This window comes from Coenobita brevimanus, chromosome 24 (assembly GCF_032717465.1).
Source record: "Coenobita brevimanus isolate Jiangsu-jjx chromosome 24, ASM3271746v2, whole genome shotgun sequence".
Lineage (NCBI taxonomy): Eukaryota > Metazoa > Arthropoda > Malacostraca > Decapoda > Coenobitidae > Coenobita > Coenobita brevimanus.
Window position 1 is genome coordinate 15,959,149 of NC_136977.1, and position 26,189 is coordinate 15,985,337.

Sequence of the window (26,189 nt, forward strand, 5' to 3'; positions counted from 1 at the left end):
TCTCCCCCATGCTTCAGCATTTCACCACACACTCCATCAATTCCTGGGGCTTTCCCCAATTTAACTTTCTTCATTGCTTCCATAACTTCTATCCTACAGATTTCTTCCTGTCTTCTCACCTCCCTCCCTCTCCCAGCCATTCCCCAGCCACTTATACTCGCATTACTTCCATCCTCTACGTTCAACAATTCCTTAAAGTGTTCTCTCCATCTGCTCACTTTTTCTCCCTTCTCCACTAGTAATCTACCATTTTTATCTTTTACTCCCTTGCTAACTTCACTTCCACCCTGTCTTACTCTTTTCACCTCTTTCCAGAACATTTTCTTACAGTCCCTCCACTTTACACTCAAATTCCTTCCAAATTCCTCATCCACTCTCTTCTTACTCTCTCTTACTAATCTTTTCACCTCTCTCTTTCTTTCTACATATAACTCTCTCTTCCGCCTCTCAACTTCTTCCACACCCCTATTTCTCATCCATTCATTGTATGCTTTCTTCTTTTGTGCCACAGCTTGTTTCACCTCTTCAGTCCACCACACTGTTCCTTGCACCCCCCTCCGTCTTCTCTTCCTTCCACACACCACATCACATGCTGCACATATTTCTTCTGTAAATATCCTACACACACCTTCCACGTCTCCCATCTGCTCCAATTCATATTTGCCCAATCGTTCCTCCACTTCTCTCTTATACTCTGCCTTTTTCTCATCCTCTTGTAACTTTTCCACTCTCCTTGCAACTACTCCTTCCTCTCGTCTTTCCCTTCTTCTATTCCTCCATCTTACTTGAATTCTAATTCTGGCCACCACCAAGTAGTGGTCAGAAAGTCCACTCCCCCAACCTCTATAAACTCTTGCATCCATTACACATCTTCGCATCCTTTCATCCACATACACATAATCAATCATTGCCTTCCTTTCATTCAGTTCACCACCCACCCTTCTCATCACTCGCCATGTATACCTGTGGATCATTTTATGCCTGAAGAGGGTATTGGCTATCACCAACCCCCTCCCAGCACAAATGTCCACTAATGGACTCCCATTCTCATCTATCTCAGCAGGCACACCCCACTCACCAGCTATTCCATCCACCTTCATATTCCCAACTTTACCATTCATATCACCAATCAAAAACACTCTCTCATTCCTTCCAAACTTTTCCATGCACACTTCTACATTTGTCCAGAACTCTTCTCTCACTCTACTTGCATGATCTTGCGTTGGCGCATACACACACACAATCACCCACATTTGTATTCCAACTTTCAACTTTACCCACATAATCCTTGACCCAACTGATCCATACTGTCTTATGCTCCTCTTCCATGTTTTACTCACAACTATACATACTCCTTCCTTTGCCCTCTCATTCTCACCTACTCCTGCACATATACCCCATCCATACTTCCATTCTCTCACACTTTCTCCTCTCCATTTTGTTTCAGCTATTCCACATACATCCACTTTCACACCCTCAAGCACCTGAACAATCTCCCTCTCTTTCACCTCATCATTCGCTCCCCTTACATTCCACGTTCTGATAACCATGTCCTTTGTCCGGTCCTTGGTCGTCATCGTTTTGTCAGTCCTTGTCCGAAGCTTACTGTTTGTTTTTTTAGTTAGTTGTTTTCCAAGGAGGGGCACTAACCCTCCGCCAACCCTTTTAGTCGCCTTTTACGACAAGCAGGAATACTGGGGGAGTATTCTTAAAAAAAAAAAACCCTACCCCCAGGGGGTATATATATATATATATATATATATATGCAAAACCCTACCAGTATGTACAGTACCCCTCCAAATTTTGGCAGTGTTCTGAGGTTTTTTGGTTGTTTTTAGACATCAAAAAATCAATACACACATTGTTATATGAAAAAAAAAAAAAAGTACATTTATGACCCAGTGAACAGCAAACAGGCATCATATCCCACCAGGCTGCAGCAGGCCTACAGGTATCCCATGTGGTCTAGTGGCTAACACATCGACCTAGCAGAGGTCAAAGAACTCCTCCTCCACCTACTGAAGTCAGTTTATGAGCGAGGACGTGCAGCAAGGCGATGGAGCCTTACCCACCTCAGGATTCTCTGTCAGTGTGCTCGGTTGTGCAACTGAGAGTGAAGACTGGCGCTGAGCAGGTGGTGGTGGTCTTGGTGGGAAGAAGGGGCTGGCACTCATGGGGGTGACAAGCTTGAACAAGGAGTTGATCTTCATCTGACGATAGGTGTGGCAATTTTGTTGGAAGATGACAGCGTCCCTGACTGCCCGCAGATCCATCGCCAGCTTGATTGGCACTAACTCCCTGTCACACTGAGGGTGCACGGCATACTCAAGCACCTGCTCAATGCCGGCCCGCAGCGCACCAAGACGAGGGAGTGATTAGGTGGCGGGTGGCCAGAGTCAGGGTCCGCATCCTCGTCACTTTCCTCTGTCGGCCCCACAGAGACAGCAGCAGCGATCTCCTGATCAGACAATGTCTGACAACCTGGATTGCTGCTGTCATCATCCAGACAATCCCTCACATCGTCGACGTCCACATCCTTGCCTGCATTTCGTAGCTGGAGGAGGAAATCATCCAAGTCAAATCCTTCAAAGTCATGCATGGCCTTGTACCCCTGAAGGAGACAAGTCCAACCACTTTTCAAGGTTTTGATGGAGACTTCCTTCCAAGCACTGGCCCACATGAAAATCCCAAACTTGATGTTGTAACACCGCAGATTCTCCAAGGTCCGCTCCCCATGTGTGTTGACCCCTTCCTCGTCCTTAAGCACCACCATCAACTTGTCGAGGAACCTCTGACGGTACAGTCTCTTGGCCGCCACGATAACACCCTGGTCCATTCGTTGAATGAGGGCAGTCGTATTAAGCTGCAGAAACATGCACCTATATGGCCATCATCAGCTGCCAAATCCTTCTCCAATGGACGCACAGGGACATCGTCATGGATCAGGAGAGCCTTCACCTGGTTGCGAGGGATTCCATGTTCCTCCATCTGATAATGGATAATCTCCTTGACAAAGTGTCTGTGAAACCAACCTCTGAAGATCTTTACGGTCAATCAGGCCTTCATAGATTGGTACCGCACAAAAGGCAGGCTATCCATCAACCCACAGAGACGATGTGGCTATTTTGCACGTCCAACAATAACGGGTTTGAGATGATGCATCCCGTTAGCACTGGCACAGCACAACACCACGACATGTTGTCTGGACAACTTCTAACCAGGCACAGTCTTCTCCGTTTCTTCTGCCGGGCTGTTGGTGGGCACAGAGTGGAAGAAGAGGCCAGTTTCATCAGCATCGTACACCTGACTGAGAGCAAGGCCCTCCTTCTCGATCAGGTGCTGAATTTTCTGGCAAAACGACTCAACATCCTTCACTGCCGCATCCAAAGCCTCGCCTTGTGCCTTCTGGCCTGTAAATCCATGTCGAAGTTTGAACTGGAAGGACCAACTCTCGGATGCCTTGAAGTCATGAACGTTGTGCAGGCGTGCAAACTTCTCGGCTGCAGCCTTCAACTTAGTCCCTTATACAAACATGATGGCACCCTGTTGCTGGCGAAACCAAACCAAAGTCGACTGGTTGATGATGGCGTGGCAGGGCTGGGACATCACCTTCCAGTCGTCTTTCCTGGTTGTACTGCTGTAGTCCTGGCCTTACTGAGTATGCTTGTCCCGTGATCTCCTGATATCAGACAAGGCTGAGCAGGACAAGTCAAATTCACGTAGAATGCATGAGGGTGGCCCGCATCAACCTTGCCCAACATCTCGCACGTCTTCACCAGAATCATGACCCTCCCCTTAGGTTTCTCAGGTGGTGGCAGGGCCATCATCACACAGACGGGATCACCACATAGGAGAGTTAAGGCCTGCAGAAGCAGGAAACCACCACAAATGCAACTATGGAAACTGCCACTATCAAACTTCAGCCAAGTACATCCACGTGTGGAGAGACAAAGGGGGAACTGAGATGTGGTAGTGCTTTGGAGTGTATGGCATTGCCATGTCTCTACCCACGCTTGGCTATAAGCATGCAAGTGCACACTGATCTATGAGCGCAAGGGCTCACACAGGCAAATTTCGCTACATGGCAGAAACATTGGGTCCCCATACACCATAGGTCTAGGGAGTGACCAAATAATCCAGAGGGCAATGCAACTTTGACCATTCGGTAATGATGCAGATGGCTGTGCATGGCTGGGAGTTTCCGACTAATCCGGGCAGCTGGGGGGACATCGACCATACAGTAGGGATCCGTACAGCCATTCTCGTTCACCTTGTGGGTTACGCTCTGTCTTCCTTGCGCGTTTCCAGAATGTTATCGGTGATGGGAGTGGCCAGGGGATTTCCACCATTTGGTAGGGACCAGGTACAGCCATTCTCACTCACCTTGTGGTTTACATCTGTTTTCCTCGCATGCTGCCAGTATGTTTCCACTGATCATGGTTACTGGGTGATTTTGACCATGTTAGGAATCTGTATAGCCATTCTTCCTCACCTTGTGGGTTATGGTCTATCACCAGCACATGGACAGAGAGGCTGGTGAGACAGTCAATGCACTTTTTTGACTTTGTAGGCTGGCCTGGGCGGCCAGGTGATTTCGACCATACGTTAGGGATCTGTAAAGCCATTCTCGCTCACCTTGTGAGTTAGGGTCTATTATCTGCACACAGATAGAGAGGCCAGTGAACCACGGGACAAATTTTTTTTACTTTGTCAGCTGGCCAGCCGCCAAAGCTGGAGGTTTTATGTCAAGTTATGGACAAATAAATCCTGTTACGGTTATAATATAGCCAAGGCCTAACGAATGGACATGGACTGTACGGATAATCAAGGGATTACTGCATATACACATACATACATAGGGACAGAGAGAGAAAGAGGGGGGGGGGGGTAGGGGGATGATGGAGCAGCCCAATTTCTCAAAGGACTGGTGGGAGCTGAACAGGATTCTATGCATGTAAACACAGGCAACCATCTCGGCTTTGACAGGTGACTGTCGGTTTGGTGTATGTTGGCATGCGTGACTGGCTTTTCATCTGCCACCATCGCTATGGCGAGAGTGATGCATCAAAAACAAGGAGATGGTTATAACTTATTTTCACATTGTTATGGTGAATTATCAAGTACTGGGAGAGCGGATAACAAGGGTGTGCTGTACTGTACAGTGTGCGCATGAAATTGGTTCCCCCTTGTGCTTGACAGCACCTCAGCAGGGTCAGACCAGGGTCCTTCCCCATGGTTAGGTGCAAGAAAATAATGAGGAGGTTTGGATCCTGGGTGGATGCCACAGTTGCTTTGCTCCATGGTGTACAGCACCACCATGTGTATGCTCCTCATCAGCATGAAAGTCAAGTGGATAACAATGTACAATCAGCTCTCAGCTCTACATGGGTTTGGCAAGCAAGTATTTGCTATATGCAGTGATCCAAGACATGACCCTAATCCAATACACACACATTTTTTACCTATCATGTGCAAACCAAGCATGGTCCAGAACACCGCTAACACTTCATTTTTGATATGTGGTGACAAGTTACTTGCAAGCCTTAAATTGTAATGCAACGTGTGCACAGTGTCAGAGTTCCTGTTTGCACACACTGCTATCCCAGGCAATTCTGTTCAATTCAGGAAACACCTGTGGTAATGAAGGGGCTAATGAAGGTGACAGGTAATTCTTCAAATTGAAAAAATTTTCCCCTTAGCTGAAAAAATGTTTTGAAAGTAGCAATATCAAAATATATATTACAGGAGTGAATCTGGTGAAGAGGTTATGGGATATGTTCAGGTGGGGAAAAAAAAAAAAAAAAAAAAAAAAGTGGTTTTCCTTCTATTCTCAATACAACAGTATTATTTTTACTGTGAGCCATTAATAAAACAAAAATTACTAATGAAACCATGATTTGAATTTTCAACTCATCTGGCTTGGCTGAGAATCTGTAATGTATACACAGCAGGGCTGACAAAGTACATAACAGAATACAATACTTTATGCTTTAATAATCTTGGGAAAAAGGTACAGTGCAGTATTTATTAGAATACTATAACATGACCACAATGTAAAGAAAGATTAACTTCCTGTGTCAACCATGACATTACACTAACTCTGCATCTCCAATTTCACCTGCAGGAAACACATGGGACTGCATACCTTGCGTGGGTTTGGCCAATGGCCAAGCACGTCCAAGTGAGTGAACCATCTCATCAATTAAATCCCATCTCAAGGATTCCTCCTTCTTGTTACGTTCTTCCTCCTCTTCACCTTCATCTTGATCCTTTTTATCCTGTCAAGAAATTATGTATGAAATATTCACATCTTCAAGTGATAATATTTTTTCCACATGTAAACAAGTGTATGACTTCAAGATGTGTAAATGATGGGTTCAGTATCAATGCTTCCTGATGTCTTGTATGCAGTTCTTGAAGGTCAGTCCAGTGCCACACGTCACTCCAAGGATCTTAGTGGAGGGTTTGTGTGACACTGGTAAATTGTTGAGTGTGACGTGTGAGGTATGCCTGTGCTCATGATTGCTGGTGATGTGTCTGGTGATGGATTTGATTGCAGCAGTCATCAGCCTGTTGTCATCAACTCATGCTTGAAAGGTGCTGAGGTAGTCTTGTTGCAGTGTGTATACTGTGTTTGTGATGTCAAGAGTGGTTCTTATGGTAGTGTCATCTGCATATGGGACAATGACTGTGGCTGGCTGGGGTGTAGGAATGTCAGGCATGTATAGGATGAAAAGTGTGAATGAAGGAAAAAGAGCCCTGTGGAATTCAGTTAACCCGCCGCGTGCCAGCTATTTTTAGCCCTATGGGTCGCCTCTGTGCCGGCCATTTATTTACCTTTTTTTTTTTTTAACTAAAATGATAGATTTTGATGTGAAAACAACGAATTTCACCATTTAAATACTCACCAAAGCTAGAAAATGGGTTTTATTGAGTCCTGCCTACTCATATACAGGCATGTATAGGATGAAAAGTGTGAATGAAGGAAAAGAGCCCTGTGGAATTCAGTTAACCTGCCGCATGCCAGCTATTTTTAGCCCTATGGGTCACCTCCGTGCCGGCCATTTATTTACCTTTTTTTTTTTTTTTTTTTTTTTTTTTAATACTAAAATGATAGATTTTGATGTGAAAACAACGAATTTCACCATTAAAATACTCACCGAAGCTAGGAAATGGGTTTTATTGAGTCCTGCCTACTCGTATACTGTACAGGTATTCCCACTCTCTCACGCTCGCCATGTAGGTGAGAGAAAGCTGTTTTCTATGAAAGGCAGACTCAGGTATTTATGCTGGGAAGGTATTGCAATGTTCAGTACACTTTTCTGATTACTTATTACTTCAACATCTGTCACAATTTGTGTCTCTCTTTCACTGTGAATGCATTGTCTTACACTTACTTGAAGATTGGTACAAACTGACTTCACTATGTACAGTCTTGGCACTTACAAGAAGGTACCTATTTACAACTTGACTTCCCTAAGTACGGTACTTACACTTACAAGAAAATATTTACAACTTGATTTCACTATGTATGGTGCCTACACTTCCATGAAAATATTTACAATATGACTTCACTATGTACAGCACTGGGTGAGGCACACAGGCAGAGTGAGGCAGAGCAAGCATGAGGGGGAGAAGCGAGTGGGTGTATGGTCTTGACTGCCTGAGGCATGACAGAGGAACAGTTAATATACATGCCTGCCAATTTTTACCCACGAATCTTGAAAAGTGCAGTCACAGTGAATGTTTTAATTTTAAGCCGTTTTAAAACGGCACTGGCACTGACCGCAGAATTTTGTCAGACCGTTTTAAAACAGCACTGGCACGAGGAGGGTTAAGAAAATTTCATGTCCATAATGACTTGCCCTGGAGTGTAACAAATGCTGGTCTAATAGATAAGAAGTTGGCAAGGACTATCTTGTATATGTTTATGATTAATTTGCATTTGAGGTTTATCAACGTTAGGCACGTCCCATAGAGATGAAGCCATCAGAGGCATACTGTGTGAAGTAGGCTAACATCATGCTTGCGTAGTGTAATGCCATAAAGCCATGTTAGGGGGAGCAAGCAGGACGTAGGGTGTGAACCGGTCATGAGTTAGGTATTCAGTTGTCTTAGATGACATGCCACATAGTGTTATGGGTCTGTAACAATAACTGTATGTTGGGTCATTGTTTGGTATAAGAGGGCTTGGATGCCATATAGTCCTAAATGTTTTAGGTGTGGGTGATAATTGGGGAAGAAGGTGAGAAGTGAGAATGTCAGGAGTAGGGATGTGAGAGGCAGACCAAAAAAGACCTGGGACAAGGTCATTGAGTGTGACCTCGGGAATAAGGGACTGAAAAGGAAGGCTGCCAGTGACTGGGTAGTATGGAGAGCCACCATTAGGTAACCAAGGCCGATGCACGCAAGCACACTGGAGCCTTTAAAAATGATACGATACGATACGAACATGTGGGTTGATGATGCCTTCTGGCCTTGTGTTTGTTCTTTATTTTCTTCATAGTATTACATGTCTGTTCTAGAGTGAGGGGGGTCACAATGTAGCCTTTTTTTTTTTTTTTTTATACACCAACCATACACCAGATTACAGGTATCCTCCATTCATAAAAAATTTGTAACAGTTGAAATTGAATTGCTGTAGGTTGAAATTTTTTGGGGAAACTAATCTGAGGAAAAGAGTTCCAATGAGAAGCTGTTCAGGGAATAAAGGAATCCTGATAGGCAGAGGTTATATGGTAATGTGATAGTCCAGTCATCAGTGATACCAGATGTTTCTGTAGTATGGGGGAAGACATGAAAAGGTAGCACAATGGACGCACCTTTGTCAGAGCATTTGCCATAAAAGTATCTATGATATAATGCAAGGGAGGCAACATTCCATCTTATTTGTAGGGGAGGTAGTACATTTGTAATTGTGGGGTTTTTAATCATTCATATAGCTTTGTTCTGAGTTTTGTCCAGTTTTAGTGCAACCTCTCCACATCTATTCCACAAGGGTGAACAATAATATAAGAGTACACATGACTCTTGTAAATTACTGTTAACTGCTCGTCAGTGAAATGACAACAGATTCTATACAATAATCCAAGTTTCTATAAGGTGGTTTTAGCATGTGATCTAACATGAGAGGTCCAACTGAGGGTTCTTTTAAGCCAAACATTGATAATTTCAATACTTTTAGAGACACAAATATTGGTTGCAGGAAGGGTGATATAAGAATCAGGCAATATCTGTCTATAAGTAAACTGGATATAATTGGTTTTCCTAGCATTACGGTACATGAGACAATGTTATTTTGTTCTTATTTAGTGATCTCGGATAAGTGTTGATTTAACCCCATAACCACAGGGCGTCACTTTTGTGACGCTTGGGAGCAAGGGATCATACCGCGGGGCGTCACTTTTGTGATTCTGTGTTTTTTAGAATTCGCCCGGCCTTTCAAGTGGTGGCTTGTATCATCTATCAGTACTGCCAATGTCCAACACTAGTCAGCACTCCTAATCTCATCTGTACTCCCATCCATTGTTGACAATTTAGCCATTTCTCCCTGTTCTTGACTCCCCTCCCTACCTCCCCTCCATTACCCTCTCCTCTCGCCTGCCCGGCCGTGCTACGCTAAGTAAATCATCCCTGGAATTTTCCACTGATTTCATCCATTGAAATAAGCCCTATGCCCTATTCTTATACCAAATAATATATCTATCTATCTCTATCTATAGCCCGACGCCCTAATCCTGCAAAGGGTGGCCGCAGACAAAACGCCTCCGAGTCACTCTGTCACCCACCATTTGACTACCCTCCCCCCAACTCACCCCTCCCTCCCTCATATACCTCTCAACTATTATTATGTATTGTATATACAAGAAAGAAATAAGGTAAGTGATTGTGCTATACACCTGGAATTGGCTAATTATCACCTGACAACACCTCACATGCACTCGTTCGCTAATTTTCGCTGTTTATTTCCCCTTGAAATATGCCGTATAATCTATTCTTGTAATAAAAATATATACAAGAAAGGAAGGGAGAAGCCTAAGTGATATTTACATTCACCTGGAACTGCCTAATTTATTATGTATTGTCTAAATTTCCTTATGTATTGTCTCAATTTCCTGCCAATCATTTCAAAGCGTATATATTAGCAGCTTTCACCCTGCTGACATCGGCAGCATTGCATTTCCCCTAGGCAGGCCACCACACTGTATTCAGTTTACTGTCGTCTTTCAAGGTGAAAGCACGTCGGATTCGCGCCTGCCCAATTCCGTTGCTTTTTAGCCACATGCAAAGGGCCCTGTGACCTCTACCCCCTACTAAACCTTGTGTGGAAAGAGGTAAAGGGCTAAGTGACTGCTGTTGAATGTGAACTGGCTAATTTGTCAATGAAAATGATAGACAGTGACTACCATCTATCAGGTGAGTAAAACAGTGCAAGTGGAAATGTAAATAATGTGTAAATAATGTGTAAACAGCAAGTGAAAGCACTGAATATAAATACAGTATAAGTGAACAGTGGAAAATAGTTTTATAAGTTACTGCAAGTGACTGCATAACACTGTGTGAATAAAATAGAAATGTAAATAATGTAAATAAAATAGAGAATGTAAATAGAAATGTAAATGAGTAGTAATATAAGAATACGAGTATATATACTAGGAGTAATGAATGTAAATAGAAATGTAAATGAGTAGTAATATAAGAATACGAGTATATATACTAGGAGTAATGAAAGTGAAAGTTTCACTCTAGCATGTATGAATACTATGAGTTATGAAAGTGAAAATGAAAGTGACAGATTCACTCTCAACGGTAGTATACAGGACGAGAAAGTGAATGCTATGTATTTTACTGAAAGAGAAACTGAATGCCTACAGTGACAATGAACAACTATTACAGAAGGAAACTTATGGATAAAGACTGTAGATATATATGTTATACAGTAATAGAAATATAAACTGTGAGTGTTTTTAAGAATAATAAATGACAGAACACCAGCGGCAAACGATGTCAAGTGGGAAGTCATACGAGCTCGTAATTTTCATTGCTTTCACAGTTTTTTTTTTTTTTTTTTTTTTTTTTTTTTAGTATGGATTCCAAACTATTTGAGAATCATAGAGTAGTGTTTCTAGTGATAATAACAGGCTGTGGTAATCATATTACGGGTTGTCGGGAAGTGTAAAGTGGAGACTTTGTTACCCAACTTCAGAGGTCTCCGCAAGTCCTACGGTACTCGACGAAGACTCAACAAACATCCCAGGAGAAAGCTGAAGGTATGTGCCATATGCATATGTAATTTTAATATTCTAGGACTAATAACTGATTTTTGGCAAATATTTTTAGAGAGTCTGTCGGAGCACGAATATGCCTGCGAGACACGCAAGTCAGGCAAAAACAACTCCGCGCTTTAGGGGTTAAGGAGACTGCTGTGCCAAGTTAGGAGTTAAAGATATCACTCTTTGTGAATGAGTGTTTAAGCTTGAAGAAGTGTGAAGTGTTGAGTCATCTGCATATGAGTGAATGGGATTATAGGTGACAGACAAAAGATCATTAATATGTGTGAGGATCAGGGCTAGAGCTAAGACTGATCCTTGCGACACACTGGCATTAACTGAGCAGAAGTTGGAATATACATCATCTACCTTCACTTTTATCTTTCTGTTGCTGAAATATGGGAAAATCAGTGGGACAAAACATGACAGGCTGTAGCAAGGGTTTGCATAACAGGGAATGGTGTCACATTGTGCTAAAAGCTTTAGAAACATCAAAGGTGATTGCATGGGTTTCTCCATGCTGGTCAGTTGACTGATGGATGGCATGAGTACAGGTAAACCCTGAGATATGATACCCCTAGATGCGATACCCCGGCTTAGTGATAGGGGTAGAAATACCACCATGCCCCACCTAACAATCGCCAAATCCCGGTTTAAGGATGAAAGATGAGTTTTGGGCGAGAGTAGAAGCATGTATGGACAAATTTGAGAGGAGCGAGAGAGTGCTTTTGATTGGAGACATGAATGGCAAAGTTGGGAATGTACGAGTGGATTGAGTGGTTGGTCAGCGTGGTGTGCCAGCTGAAGCAGATGGGAATGGTAGTGCTTTGGTGGACATCTGTGCTGGTAAGGGGTTGGCAATAGCCAACACCTACTTTCGGCACAAGATGATCCACCGGTATACATGGAGGTAATGAGGAGGATGGATGGTGAACTTATTGAACGAAAGGCAATGATAGACTACGTGTGTGTGGATGAGCGAATGAGAAGACAAGTGTTGGATGCAAGAGTGTGGAGAGGGTGGGGGAATGGAGTCTCGGACCATCACTTAGTGATGGCCAAGGTAAAGCTGCAAAGAAAATGGTTTAGGAGATGAAGGGGAAGACAAGAGGAAACAGCTCCTGTGAGAAGAGTGGAGAATTTGCAAGATAGTGAGAAAATGGCAGAGTATAAGAGTATAGTGGAAGAAAGATTGGAAAGGTATTAGCTAGACCAGATGGAAGGGGTGGAAGATGTATGTAAGATATTCACAGAAGAGATAGGCGCTCCGTGTGAGGTGGTTTGTGGAGTGAGGAGGAGATGCAAGGGTGTGCAAGGGACAGCATGGTGGAATGATGAGGTGAAACGAGCTGTGGAACAAAAGAAGAAGGCATATGGTGAATGGTTGGCGAGCAGAGGTAGGGGAGAAGATGAAAGAGAGAAGAGAGAGGTATATGTGAGCAGGAGAAGGGAGGTGAAGAGACTGGTGAAGGAGAGTAAGAAGAAAGTGGATGAAGAGTTTGGGAGGAATCTGAGTGTGAAATGGAGGGAGAGTAAGAAATTGTTTTGGAAGGAGGTAAAGAAAGTAAGGCAGTGTGAAAGGGGAAATAGTAGGGGAGTGAAAGATAGGAATAATAGATTGTTGGTGGAGAAGAGAGAGAAATTGAGATGGAAGGAGCACTTTGAGGATTTGTTGAATGTAGAGAGTGAGAGAAGTGCGAGTATAAGTGATTGGGGAATGGCTGGGAGAAGAAGAGATGAGAGGAGGGAGGAAGAGATCAGTTGGGCGGAAGTAGTGGAAGCAATGAAGAAGATCAAGTTGGGAAAGGCCCCAGGAATTGATGGAGTGTGTGCTTAAATGCTGAGGTATGGGGGTGAGATTGTTGTGGAATGGATATGGAAGTTGTGTAGATTGGCTTAGGAAGAGGGAAGAGTTCCAGAGGACTGGAAATCAGGTATAACTGTTCCTTTATACAAAGGAAAAGGAGAGAGAGAAGTATGTGGTAACCATAGGGGTATTTGCCTTCTTAGTGTGACTGGTAAAACATATGGTAGAATACTCACTGATAGGGTTAGGCATATGACAGAGGAGCTAGCTGGAGAAGAACAAGGGGGATTTAGGAAGGAAAAAGGGTGTGTAGATCAGATATTTGTTCTAAGATGTTTAGTGGAAATGTATTTAGAGAAGGGAAAGAAAGTGTATGCTGCCTTAATGGACTTGGAGAAAGCTTATGACAGAATAGATAGGCAAGGTATGTGGAAGGTATTAAGAATATATGGAGTGGAGGGGAAATTGTTGAGTGCTGTGAAGAGTATGTACGATGGAGCTAGAGCTACGGTGAGAGTGGATGGCGAGCTGAGTGAGTTCTTTGATCTCAATGTAGGACTGGAACAGGGTTGTGTGATGTCTCCATGGCTGTTTAATATATACATGGATGGGGTTGTAAAGGAGGTGCAAGGTACAGCAGTGGATGTGGGGGTGTCTCTAATGAATGATGGTGAGATTTGGAAGATTCTGGTGTTGCTGTTTGCTGATGATACAGTATTGTTGAGTGAAGATGAATGGGAGTTGCAAGGTTTGGTGAATGAATTCGGGACAGTGTGTAGGAGGAGGAAGCTGAAAGTTAATGTAAACAAAAGAAAAGTTATGGTGTTTGAGAGGAATGAAGTCACAGAATGTACAGTGAGGTTGGATGGCGAGGATATGGAGAATGTGAGTGCATTCAAGAACTTGGGTAGTGTGATGAGTAAGGATGGAACTTTGGGGGATGAAGTGCGTGAAAGGGTACAGCAAGGAAGGAAGGTTGTTGGTTCACTGAAAGCAGTGGTAAGAAATAGGGAGGTGAGCATGGAAGTTAAGAAGTCACTGTATGATAGCATTGTGATCCCTACCCAGACGTATGGAAGCGAGGCGTGGACCTTGCAAAGGGGAACAAGTCAAGAGTGAGAGCAGTGGAAATGAGTTACTTGAGAGGAACATGTGGAGTGACATGGAGGGACAGGTTGACGAATGAAGAAGTGAAGGAACGTTGTGGGGTGGATGTGGTTGAGAAGATTAGGAGAAATACACTGAGGTGGTTAGGACGTGTGAAGAGAATGGAGAATGAATGACTGACTAAGAGGGTGTATGTAGGTGAGGTGGAGGGAGGGAGAGGGAGGGGTAGACCGAGGATGAGGTGGAGGGATGGAGTTGAGAGGTATATGAGGGGGGGGGGTGAGCTGGGGGGAGGGTAGTCAAATGGTGGGTTGGTGGGTGACAGAGCGACTTGGAGGCGTTTTGTCTGCGGCCACCCTTTGCGGGATTAGGGCGTCGGGCTATAGATAGATAGATTTTTTTTACCGATTTTGATGATATTTTAGTTATAAAAATTTTGTGTTGAGGCTGATTTATTTCCGGACTCAGATTAATGTGTTTTTGTCATAGGTGGGGTGAATATTGTCAGTTTGGTGTACAGTTTACTAAGTTTGATTTTTTCCAGACATTTGATGATTTTCAGATTTTATTATTGGGTTTAGTGAGTTATAAACTGCTTTTAGGCTTAGTTTAGTTTGTTTTAAAGTTATCTGGGGGTTAAGGTCAGCTAGAAACTTGTTTTTGGACTCACTAGGGTGGGTTTAGGACTTGGTTGGGGGGAAACCCAAGGCTCAAAAACATATCTCTACAGTGGGGCACCAATTTTCACGCCTAATTGGGTCCAAAAATAATGCGCGAAAGTAGAATTAGCGAAAATTGGGGCATTGTCTTTATGGCAAAAAGGCTAATTGGTTCCCGGTTATCCTAAAGTAACATCAGATTTTCATTTTCACTTGCAATACAGTACATCAAATAACTATTGTACATTGCATTGTGAGATACAAACAATAAAAACTGTACAGTACACATTATATGAGGAGAAACATACCACAGAGACCAGGTTGAGGTGTTTAATGGATGTTGGGGGTAAGTATCCGAGGCATGTGGCGGGCTTACTTAGCCACGCCAGACGTATTGGCGCCACCTCTTGCTGCCTCGCTACCACCATGCTGTTTCCTCATACTACGCACTGTCGATTCTGGGATGTTAAATATACGGCAGATTTCACTGTTTTTTGCGCCCTTGTCCATGTGCTCAACTATCTTCCTTTTCATTTCATTATTATACTGCCGTTTCTTCACTCCAACACGATACTCTCTTTTAGCCTTGGCCTTTCCTCCCGACTTTGAATGTCCCGGCCACTTTTTATCACCACCACTGCCTCCCGGCCCTCCCCCCACACCACCAGGCTCTCCCCCCACACCACCAGGCCCTTTCCCCACACTACCAGGTATACTAGAGGCCATTGAACCGTGAGAATCCAACACAATGGAGCTAGCACGCTCGTACACAATGGCGGGAATGGGTGGACAGAGTGTTGACATGACGTCATTCAAGATGGCGGTGGGTTGCGGGCGGGCGGTGCAGGAAATTCAAAGTTCAAAATATTGTCCCAAACCCAAAATTTGTGCGCGAAAATCGATTTTTTTCAAGCGAAAGTGGAAGTTAGGGAATATTTGGTGCATGCCGCGAAAGTGGATTCCGCGAATCCTGCTGTAGCGAAAGTTGGTGCACTACTGTATACTTTACATGTTAAATCTACCCTGAGATACAATACCCCGCCTAGCGGTGGGTTTTTACTTAATCAATTGCACTGTTAAACAGGGGTATACCTGTACTGAGATTGAGTATATCATCAGTTTCTCTTTAAAGATAAAAACCATACTGTCTTCCACTAATTAAGTTGTTGGATTCAAGATGTTTAACAGTGTGCTTATTAATGGCAATCTCAAATATTTTACAAAGAGATGATGTGATGACTATTGGTCTGTAATCAGTGCGATCAGACGAACTTCCTTTCTTTGGAAGTGAGCGGACATTGGCTTCTTTCCAAGAATTTGGGAATGAAAAAGTAATTGTGCATAATCTGAATAATTTTGCCAGAACAAATGCAAGTTTTGGGGAATATTTTTCATAACTACTGGAGGAAATCCATCTGAATCTGGAACTAACTGTTTAGGATATTATTTAGTCTGCATCTTTAGTGGAGTAATTTCTGAAGAGTCAAGCTCTAGTAAGGGAATGTTCTGACTGATTTCCTCTAAGATACAATTTCTGACAAACATACTGGCAAGAACGTTACCTTATCCACGAGGGTCATTTAATGTGTTTCCCTATGAAGATTTTAGTGGAGGAATGGGTGATGACTTGTTAAAGCTACTGCTGAAAGAAATGAGGGTTGACCTGAATATTCTACTATCATTAGGATTTCAGCAACTGTTTTGATGCTTGGTTGTGAAGAAAGTTTGATTCAAGTAGGACTTACATGCTACAGAGATTTCAGGTCATTGGTCTGGGACAACTGCAGCTGAACCATTTTGGGGAGTCCAATCTTTTAGCAAACTGTTGACTGGGTATGAACAAGTCCATACCAATTTGTATGAAGTCATTTATGTGAGACTGGGTAGAACTGATGTCAGTGGAGAAAAAAAGACTGCCATGGAATATCAGCTAGAAAATTTCTAAATGCATCCTAGTCTGCCCAAGCAAAAGTTCCATCTGGTCACCCTAACTGGTTCAGAATGGGCAGGTTTGGGGTAGCTGATGAATAAGCTTTTAATGAGATTGTGGTCAGAGGATCCATCTTGTACTGATCTGGGTGGTCTATCTAGAACAGGTGCAAGAAAAAGACATTATGGTCAAGATTACCTGGTACAGTCAGGCCTCGCTATACGATGTGGCTATGTCAAGTGAAATCCCAGTGTATAGCGATTTATTATATAGCAAGGTTGATATGACATGGGTTCAGTGGGGATAAGGAAGGGATCTTGGACCAAATAACCTACAATCTAAAAAACTTTACCCTTTTAGGCTTGCCCTTGGAACCCTCAGTAGCACCTCACTTACCACTAGGGGCAGTATCCTTGCCAGACATGATTTTCAAGTTGCAAGCTTCAGAATTTTACACACAAAAAGTTATCACTTCACTTAATATTGCACACTGCACTACCTGTATTTGTTCCACACTCAGACTGTTATTTGGCAATGGCAATGGTGTTTCAATGGCCTTGAACACACATAAAATGTAATGAAAAGGAGACAATCACATAAAATGTGAACACTGGGTGGCCATCTTGACTCAAACAGCTGACTGCTGGTGTGGGAGGCACCATGTCCACATGGGAGACACGATTTCCGAGTCACAGGTTTCTATTTCACATACAAAAAGTTATCACTTAATATCACACACTGCAATATTTGTCATGCACCTGAACTGTTAATTACCGATAAGGATGGTGTTTCAATAGCCCTGTATGCACATAAGAGGAATGAAAGGGCAGCAATCACTGCTATACACTAGATGGCCATCTTGGCTCAAACAGCTGGCTTCTGGGCACCAGAATTATCATTCTCATGAATCTGTTATAATTTTGCCAATATTACAGCCAAACTGGGTATAACTTTTATTCCATCATTCTAGCAATTAATCACATAGTGAGTAAACGTATAGCGAGGCCTGACTGCGTTCTCATTGGCTGTTTTACCAGTTGCATGAGATTAAGTGATTATGCAAAACAGCTCACATTCTAGACAAGTATCAATAGTCTGGGCAAAATGCAATAACCATTCTATACTATGGAAGTTAAAATCACCCAACACAGTAATTTCGGTAAAAAAGGTGAGGTTAAGGTTGGTCAACTGTGTGGATACTGAATCAAATATGCTGGGTTCTGATATGGCATTGGGGGGGCAATTAGCTGAACAGATACACAGTATGGAAAGAGGTGAAAAGAGTAAGACAGGGTGGAAGTGAAGTTAGCAGGGGAGTGCAAGATAAAAATGGTAGATTACTAGTGGAGAAGGGAGAAAAAGTGAGCAGATGGAGAGAACACTTTAAGGAATTGTTGAACGTAGAGGATGGAAGTAATGCGAGTATAATTGGCTGGAGAATGGCTGGGAGAAGGAGGGAGGTGAGAAGACAGGAAGAAATCAGTAGGATAGAAGTTGTGGAAGCAATGAAGAAAGTTAAATTGGGGAAAGCCCCAGGAATTGATGGAGTGTGTGGTGAAATGCTGAAGCATGGGGGAGAGATAGTAGTAGAATGGATGTGGAAGATGTGCAGATTGGCTTGGGAGGAAGGTAGAGTCCCGGAGGATTGGAAGTCAGGTATAATTATTCCCTTGTACAAAGGAAAAGGGGAAAAAGAAGTGTGTGGTAATCATAGGGGCATTTGTCTTCTTCGTATAATAGGAAAAGTGTATGGTAGGATACTTATTGACAGAGTTAGAGAAAGAACAGAGAAATTAGTTGGAGAAGAACAGGGAGGCTTTAGGAAGGGAAGAGGTTGTGCAGATCAGATATTCATTCTTAGATCTTTAGTGGAAAAGTTTCTAGAGAAGGGAAAGAAGTTGTATGCGGCTTTCATGGATTTGAAGAAAGCATATGACAGGGTGGATAGACAAGGATTGTGGAAAGTGTTAAGAATATATGGAGTACATGGGAAGTTGTTGAATGCTGTGAAGAGTATGTACGATGGTGCGAAGGCTGCAGTGCGTGTGGATGGTGAACTAATTGAATTTTTCTCTTTGAAAGTTGGGTTCAAACAGGGATGTGTCATGTCTCCATGGTTGTTCAATCTGTACATGGATGGGGTAATAAAAGAGGTACAAGGCAGGGTAGTGGATGTTGGAGTAGCCCTGGTGAGAGAGGATAGCGTTTGGAAACTCCCTGTACTGTTGTTTGCAGATGATACTGTATTGTTGAGTGAAGACGAAGAGGAGCTGCAAGGCTTGGTGGATGAGTTTGGGAGAGTGTGTAAGAAACGGACAAGGACTGACCAAACGTTGACGACCAAGGACCGGACAAAGGACATTGCAATTGGAACGTGGAATGTAAGGGGAGCAAATGATGAGGTGAAAGAGAGAGAGATTGTCCAGGTGCTTGAGGATGCGAAAGTGGATGTATGTGGAATAACTGAAACAAAATGGAGAGGAGAAAGTGTGAGAGAATGGGAGTATGGATGGGGTATATGTGCAGGAGTAGGTGAGAATGAGAGGGCAAAGGAAGGAGTATGTATAGTTGTGAGTAAAAGATGGAAGAGGAGCATTAGACAGTATGGATCAGTTGGATCAAGGATTGTGTGGGTAAAGTTGAAAGTTGGAATACAAATGTGGGCGATTGTGTGTGTGTATGCGCCAACGCAAGATCGTGCTAGAAGAGTGAGAGAAGAGTTCTGGACAAATGTAAAAGTGTGCATGGAAAAGTTTGGAAGGAATGATAGAGTGTTTTTGATTGGTGATATGAATGGTAAAGTTGGGAATGTGAAGGTGGATGGAATAGTTGGTGAGTGGGGTGTGCCTGCTGAGATAGATGAGAATGGGAGTGCGTTAGTGGACATTTGTGCTGGGATGGGGTTGGTGATAGCCAATACCCTCTTCAGGCATAAAATGATCCACAGGTATACATGGCGAGTGATGAGAAGGGTGGGTGGTGAATTGAGTGAAAGGAAGGCAATGATTGATTATGTGTGTGTGGATGAAAGGATGCAAAGATGTATATTGGATGCAAGAGTTTATAGAGGTTGGTGGAGTGGACTTTCTGACCACTACTTGGTGGTGGCCAGAGTTAAAGTTCAAGTAAGATGGAGGAATAGAAGAAGGGAAAGACGAGAGGAAGGAGTAGTTGCAAGGAGAGTGGAAAGGTTACAAGAGGATGAGAAAAAGGCAGAGTATAAGAGAGAAGTGGAGGAACGATTGGGCAAATATGAGTTGGAGCAGATGGGGGACGTGGAAGGTGTGTGTAGAATATTTACAGAAGAAATATGTGCAGCATGTGATGTGGTGTGTGGAAGGAAGAGAAGACGGAGGGGGGTGCAAGGAACAGCGTGGTGGACTGAAGAGGTGAAACGGGCTGTGGCACAAAAGAAGAAAGCATACAATGAATGGATGAGAAATAGGGGTGTGGAAGAAGTTGAGAGGCGGAAGAGAGAGTTATATGTAGAAAGAAAGAGAGAGGTGAAAAGATTAGTAAGAGAGAGTAAGAAGAGAGTGGATGAGGAATTTGGAAGGAATTTGAGTGTAAAGTGGAGGGACTGTAAGAAAATGTTCTGGAAAGAGGTGAAAAGAGTAAGACAGGGTGGAAGTGAAGTTAGCAGGGGAGTGAAAGATAAAAATGGTAGATTACTAGTGGAGAAGGGAGAAAAAGTGAGCACATGGAGAGAACACTTTAAGGAATTGTTGAACGTGGAGGATGGAAGTAATGCGAGTATAAGTGGCTGGGGAATGGCTGGAAGAAGGAGGGAGGTGAGAAGACAGGAAGAAATCAGTAGGATAGAAATTGTGGAAGCAATGAAGAAAGTTAAATTGGGGAAAGCCCCAGGAATTTATGGAGTGTGTGGTGAAATGCTGAAGCATGGGGGAGAGATAGTAGTAGAATGGATGTGGAAGATGTGCAGATTGGCCTGGGAGGAAGGTAGAGTCCCGGAGGATTGGAAGTCAGGTATAATTATTCCCTTGTACAAAGGAAAAAGGGAAAAAGAAGTGTGTGGTAATCATAGGGGCATTTGTTTTCTTCGTATAATAGGAAAAGTGTATGGTAGGATACTTATTGACAGAGTTAGAGAAAGGACAGAGAAATTAGTTGGAGAAGAACAGGGAGGCTTTAGGAAGGGAAGAGGTGGTGTAGATCAGATATTCATTCTCAGATCTTTAGTGGAAAAGTTTCTAGAGAAGGGAAAGAAGTTGTATGCGGCTTTCATGGATTTGGAGAAAGCATATGACAGGGTGGATAGACTAGGATTGTGGAAAGTGTTAAGAATATATGGAATAGATGGGAAGTTGTTGAATGCTGTGAAGAGTATGTACGATGGTGCGAAGGCTGCAGTGTGTGTGGATGGTGAACTAATTGAATTTTTCTCTTTGAAAGTTGGGTTGAAACAGGGATGTGTCATGTCTCCATGGCTGTTCAATCTGTACATGGATGGGGTAATAAAAGAGGTACAAGGTAGGGCAGTGGATGTTGGAGTGGCCCTGGTGAGAGAGGATAGTGTTTGGAAACTCCCTGTACTGTTGTTTGCAGATGATACCGTGTTGTTGAGTGAAGACGAAGGGGAGCTGCAAGGCTTGGTGGATGAGTTTGAGAGAGTGTGTAAGAAACGGAATCTAAAGGTGAATGTAGGGAAGAGTAAAGTGATGGTCTTTGAGAGAGGTGAAGTCAGTGAATGTACAGCGAGGTTGGATGGTGAGGAATTGGAAAATGTGAGTACGTTTAAGTACCTGGGTAGTGTGATGAGTAAGGATGTAGGTTTGGAGGGTGAAGTGCTTGAAAGGGTACAGCAGGGAAGAAAGGTTGCTGGTTCTTTGAAAGCAGTGATAAGAAACAGGGAAGTGAGCATGGAAGTGAAAAAGTTATTACATGACAGTATTGTGATACCAACTCTAACTTACGGAAGTGAAGCTTGGACGTTGTTGGAAGGACACAAGTCAAGAGTGAGAGCCGTGGAAATGAGTTATTTAAGAGGAGCCTGTGGAGTCACATGGAGAGACAGGCTGACGAATGAGGATATAAAGGAGCGTTGTGGTGTTGATGTGGATGTGATAGGAAGCGTTATGAGGAACACACTGAGGTGGTTTGGCCATGCGGAGAGGATGGAGGGTCAAAGACTGACGAAGAGAGTGTATGTGAGTGAGGTGGAGGGGGAAAGAGGGAGGGGGAGGCCGAGGATGAGATGGAGAGATGGGGTGGAGAGGTATATGAGAGAGGGGGGTGTGAGTTGGGAGCAGGGGAGTGAAATGGCGGGGGACAGGGCGACTTGGAGGCGATTTGTTTGTGGCCACCCCAAACGGGATTGAGGCGTCTGGCAATAGATAGATAGATAGATATGACAGGGTGGATAGACAAGGATTGTGGAAAGTGTTAAGAATATATGGAGTACATGGGAAGTTGTTGAATGCTGTGAAGAGTATGTATGATGGTGCGAAGGCTGCAGTGCGTGTGGATGGTGAACTAATTGAATTTTTCTCTTTGAAAGTTGGGTTGAAACAGGGATGAGTCATGTCTCCATGGTTGTTCAATCTGTACATGGATGGGGTAATAAAAGAGGTACAAGGCAGGGTAGTGGATGTTGGAGTGGCCCTGGTGAGAGAGGATAGCGTTTGGAAACTCCCTGTACTGTTGTTTGCAGATGATACTATATTGTTGAGTGAAGACGAAGAGGAGCTGCAAGGCTTGGTGGATGAGTTTGGGAGAGTGTGTAAGAAACGGAATCTAAAGGTGAATGTAGGGAAGAGTACAGTGATGGTCTTTGAGAGAGGTGAAGTCAGTGAATGTACAGCGAGGCTGGATGGTGAGGAATTGGAAAATGTGAGTACGTTTAAGTACAGTACTTGGGTAGTGTGATGAGTAAGGATCGAGGATTGGAGGGTGAAGTGCTTGAAAGGGTACAGCAGGGAAGAAAGGTTGCTGGTTCTTTGAAAGCAGTGATAAGAAACAGGGAAGTGAGCATGGAAGTGAAAAAGTTATTACATGACAGTATTGTGATACCAAGTTTAACGTACGGAAGTGAAGCTTGGACGTTGTTGGAAGGACACAAGTCAAGAGTGAGAGCAGTGGAAATGAGTTATTTGAGAGGAGCCTGTGGAGTCACATGGAGAGACAGGCTGACGAATGAGGATATAAAGAAGCGTTGTGGTGTTGATGTGGATGTGATAGGAAGCGTTATGAGGAACACACTGAGGTGGTTTGGCCATGTGGAGAGGATGGAGGGTGAAAGACTGACGAAGAGAGTGTATGTGAGTGAGGTGGAGGGGGGAAGATGGAGGGGGAGGCTGAGGATGAGATGGAGGGATGGGGTGGAGAGGTATATGAGAGAAAGGGGTGTGATTTGGGAGCATGGCAGTGAAATGGCGGGGGACAGGGCGACTTGGAGGCGATTTGTTTGTGGCCACCCCAAACGGGATTGAGGCTTCTGGCAATAGATAGATAGATAGAAAATTTACTGTGGTGGTAGGCAGTGGTGACCATCATCCACTCACTTGATGTAGTGCTGCCTACTTCTTCCTTCACCATTATCATTCTTTTTCTATGTCTCTTTCTCTCTTCCTGTATCTCCCAACTCTCCTGTCACTTCTTATTACAGTAAACTCTCAATATACCGAACCCTCTTTTAACTAATTTTGGTTTTAATGACCACTGTCAGGTGGCTGAACGTTATGTTCATTTATGGAATTTTGTTCGGTAAGAGAATGGAAGCGCTGGGAACACCCGACTAATGTGGTGTTTCTACACACACATACACACACACACACACATGCCCCTCCACATCCCATCCTGCAAAATGCCACATAAGTTAACATATACAGTACTTGTCAGAAGTATTGAGCGCCCTGCGACCCTCCTACGAAACAAAACCTTTCAATATTGAAAAAACATATAAATAATGCATTTTATTTACCTTTAGTGCTTCGTAGGGTATCCTTTACGCATCTTCACGGACCTGAGACGTCTTCGAAGTGAAAGGGCGAGGCTTCTGAGGTGCTGGAGGGGTATTTTCTCCCAGGAGTCACGAATGGCGGCTTCCAGCTTAGGCAGAGAGCTCACGTCCTTCCCTTGGAGACTCTTCTTTAAGAGGTACCAGAGGTTTTCAATTGGGTTGAGGTCTGGGCTATTTCCTGGCCAGTCTTTCATGCATGATACCTCGCAGTCACAAAGCCAATTGGTGACCGATTTGGCCTTGTGAGCAGGTGCACCGTCCTGCTGAAACACTCATGCACCTGTTAGCTCGAAGAAGTCTGGTAAATGATCACACAGAAGCTCCAGGTAAACATCCTGATTCACTCTTATGTTCTTGGGAAGCACAACATGCTTCCCCAAACCTTGACTAGAAAAACAAGCCCATACCATGAGTGAATCAGGATGTTTAACTGTGCTTTCTACTGTACATACCGTGGGTCAAGTGGGTCACTACCTTTGCGTCGGTACACATGTGCTCCTCTGTTACAGGTGACACTAAACGTTGCCTCATCAGACCACAACACTGACAACCATTGCTCCTCACCCCAGTTAAGATATTTATTAGCAAAGGTAAGCCTACGAAGTCACTGTTTTTCTGTGAGAAGAGGCTTCTTCACAGGCCTGTGACTTGTGTAACCAAGTTCATGGACCCTACGAGACACTGTTCTCACAGACACCTCACCAAACACTTCCGAGTTGCTCTCCTTTATTTTCCTTGCACTCACACGAGGATTAAACTCCACTGCACATTTTAAAACATTAACAGACCTGGGGGAAGTTTTCTTAGGCCTACCTGACCGCGGTTTCTTTGTGGGAACTTCACCACTGTTTTCCACTCGAAACCGCGCACACCACCGACGCACTGTCGATCGTGACACACCAACCAATTCACTAATTTCCTTTGTCTGGTGGCCTGCCTCCTTTAGAGCAATGATCTGGGATATGATTTCACTCGATAGTTCACGGGTAGGTGCCATAACAAAGTGGTGAAAACCAAAACACTGCAGGACACTCAGTAAAAAATGGCACAATAAGAGAGGTAGACGCGGCAGAGTTCCTCTCTCTCAGGCAGCCCGTGGGCAACTGAGGCGGGAACCAACCAGCGCGTCAGAAGGCCTCAGGGTATCATGACGTCATGCTAGCGCCGCAAACTTGTGGCTCAATTTTTACCCCCAGAAATGGGTGATTCTTTTTTGGCCATAAGTATTGTGCGCCCAGCGGTAGGCGCTCGACAATTTTGACGAGCACTGTATGTTAGTAAATAGAGGATTTATTGAGAAAAAGAGCCATTTAGACCTAGCTGTATGTTATTGTGTATGAGTGTATGGCTGAACAACATTCTACATATACAGTAATGATCTTTATTCAGTAAAAGGCATGACACCTGGGAAATCACTGAATAGCATGGTGTTCGGCTTTAACCCCTTAACCGCGGGGCGTCACTTTCATGATGCTTGGGAGCAAGGGATCATATCGCGAGGCATCACTTTTGTCTATCTATCTATCTATTGCCAGACGCCTCAATCCCGTTTGGGGTGGCCACAAACAAATCGCCTCCAAGTTGCCCTGTCCCCCGCCATTTCACTCCCCTGCTCCCAACTCACACCCCCCTCTCTCATATACCTCTCCACTTTTGTGATTCTGTGTTATTTTGAATTCGCCCTGGCTTTCAAGTGGTGGCGTGTATCATCTATCAGTACTGCCAATGTCCAACACTGGTCAGCACTCCTAATCTCATATGTACTCCCATCCATTGTTGACAATTTAGCCATTTCTCCCCGTTCTTGACTCCCCTCCCTACCTTCCCTCCATTACCCTCTCCTCTCGCCTGCCTGGCCATGCTACGCTAAGTAAATCTTCCCTGGAATTTTCCACTGATTTTATCCATTGAAATAAGCCCTATGCCCTATTCTTATACCAAATAAAATATACAAGAAAGAAATAAGGTAAGTGATAGTGCCATACACTTGGAATTGGCTAATTATCACCTGACAACACCTCACATGCACTCGTTCGCTAACTTTCGCTGTTTATTTCCCCTTGAAATATGCCGTATAATCTGTTCTCATAATAAAAATATATATAAGAAAGGAAGGGAGAAGCCTAAGTGATATTTACATTCACCTGGAACTACCTAATTTATTATTTGTCTAGATTTCCTGCCAATCATTAATTTATTATTTGTCTAGATTTCCTGCCAATCATTTCACAGAGTATTTATTAGCAGCTGTCACCCCACTGACATTGGCAGCATTGCACTCTCCCTAGGCAGGCCACCACACTGTATTCAGTTTACTGTCGTCTTTCAAGGTGAAAGCACGTCGGATTCGCGCCTGTCCAATTCCGCCGCTTTTTAGCCCCATGCAAAGGGCCCTGTGACCTCTAACCCCTACTAAACCTCGTGTGGAAAGAGGTAA

At 43.7% G+C, this 26,189-nt stretch overlaps 1 protein-coding gene across 1 annotated transcript in view; it reads right to left on the reverse strand.

Annotated features, from left to right (window-relative positions):
* Positions 1-26,189, reverse strand: part of LOC145393503 (proteasome adapter and scaffold protein ECM29) — an 835,694-nt gene that overhangs the window by 32,308 nt on the left and 777,197 nt on the right. The window contains exon 23 of the mRNA XM_080267631.1: positions 6,146-6,278. Within this exon, the coding sequence (XP_080123757.1) occupies positions 6,146-6,278 (133 nt within the window). The remainder of the gene's footprint in view (positions 1-6,145; positions 6,279-26,189) is intronic.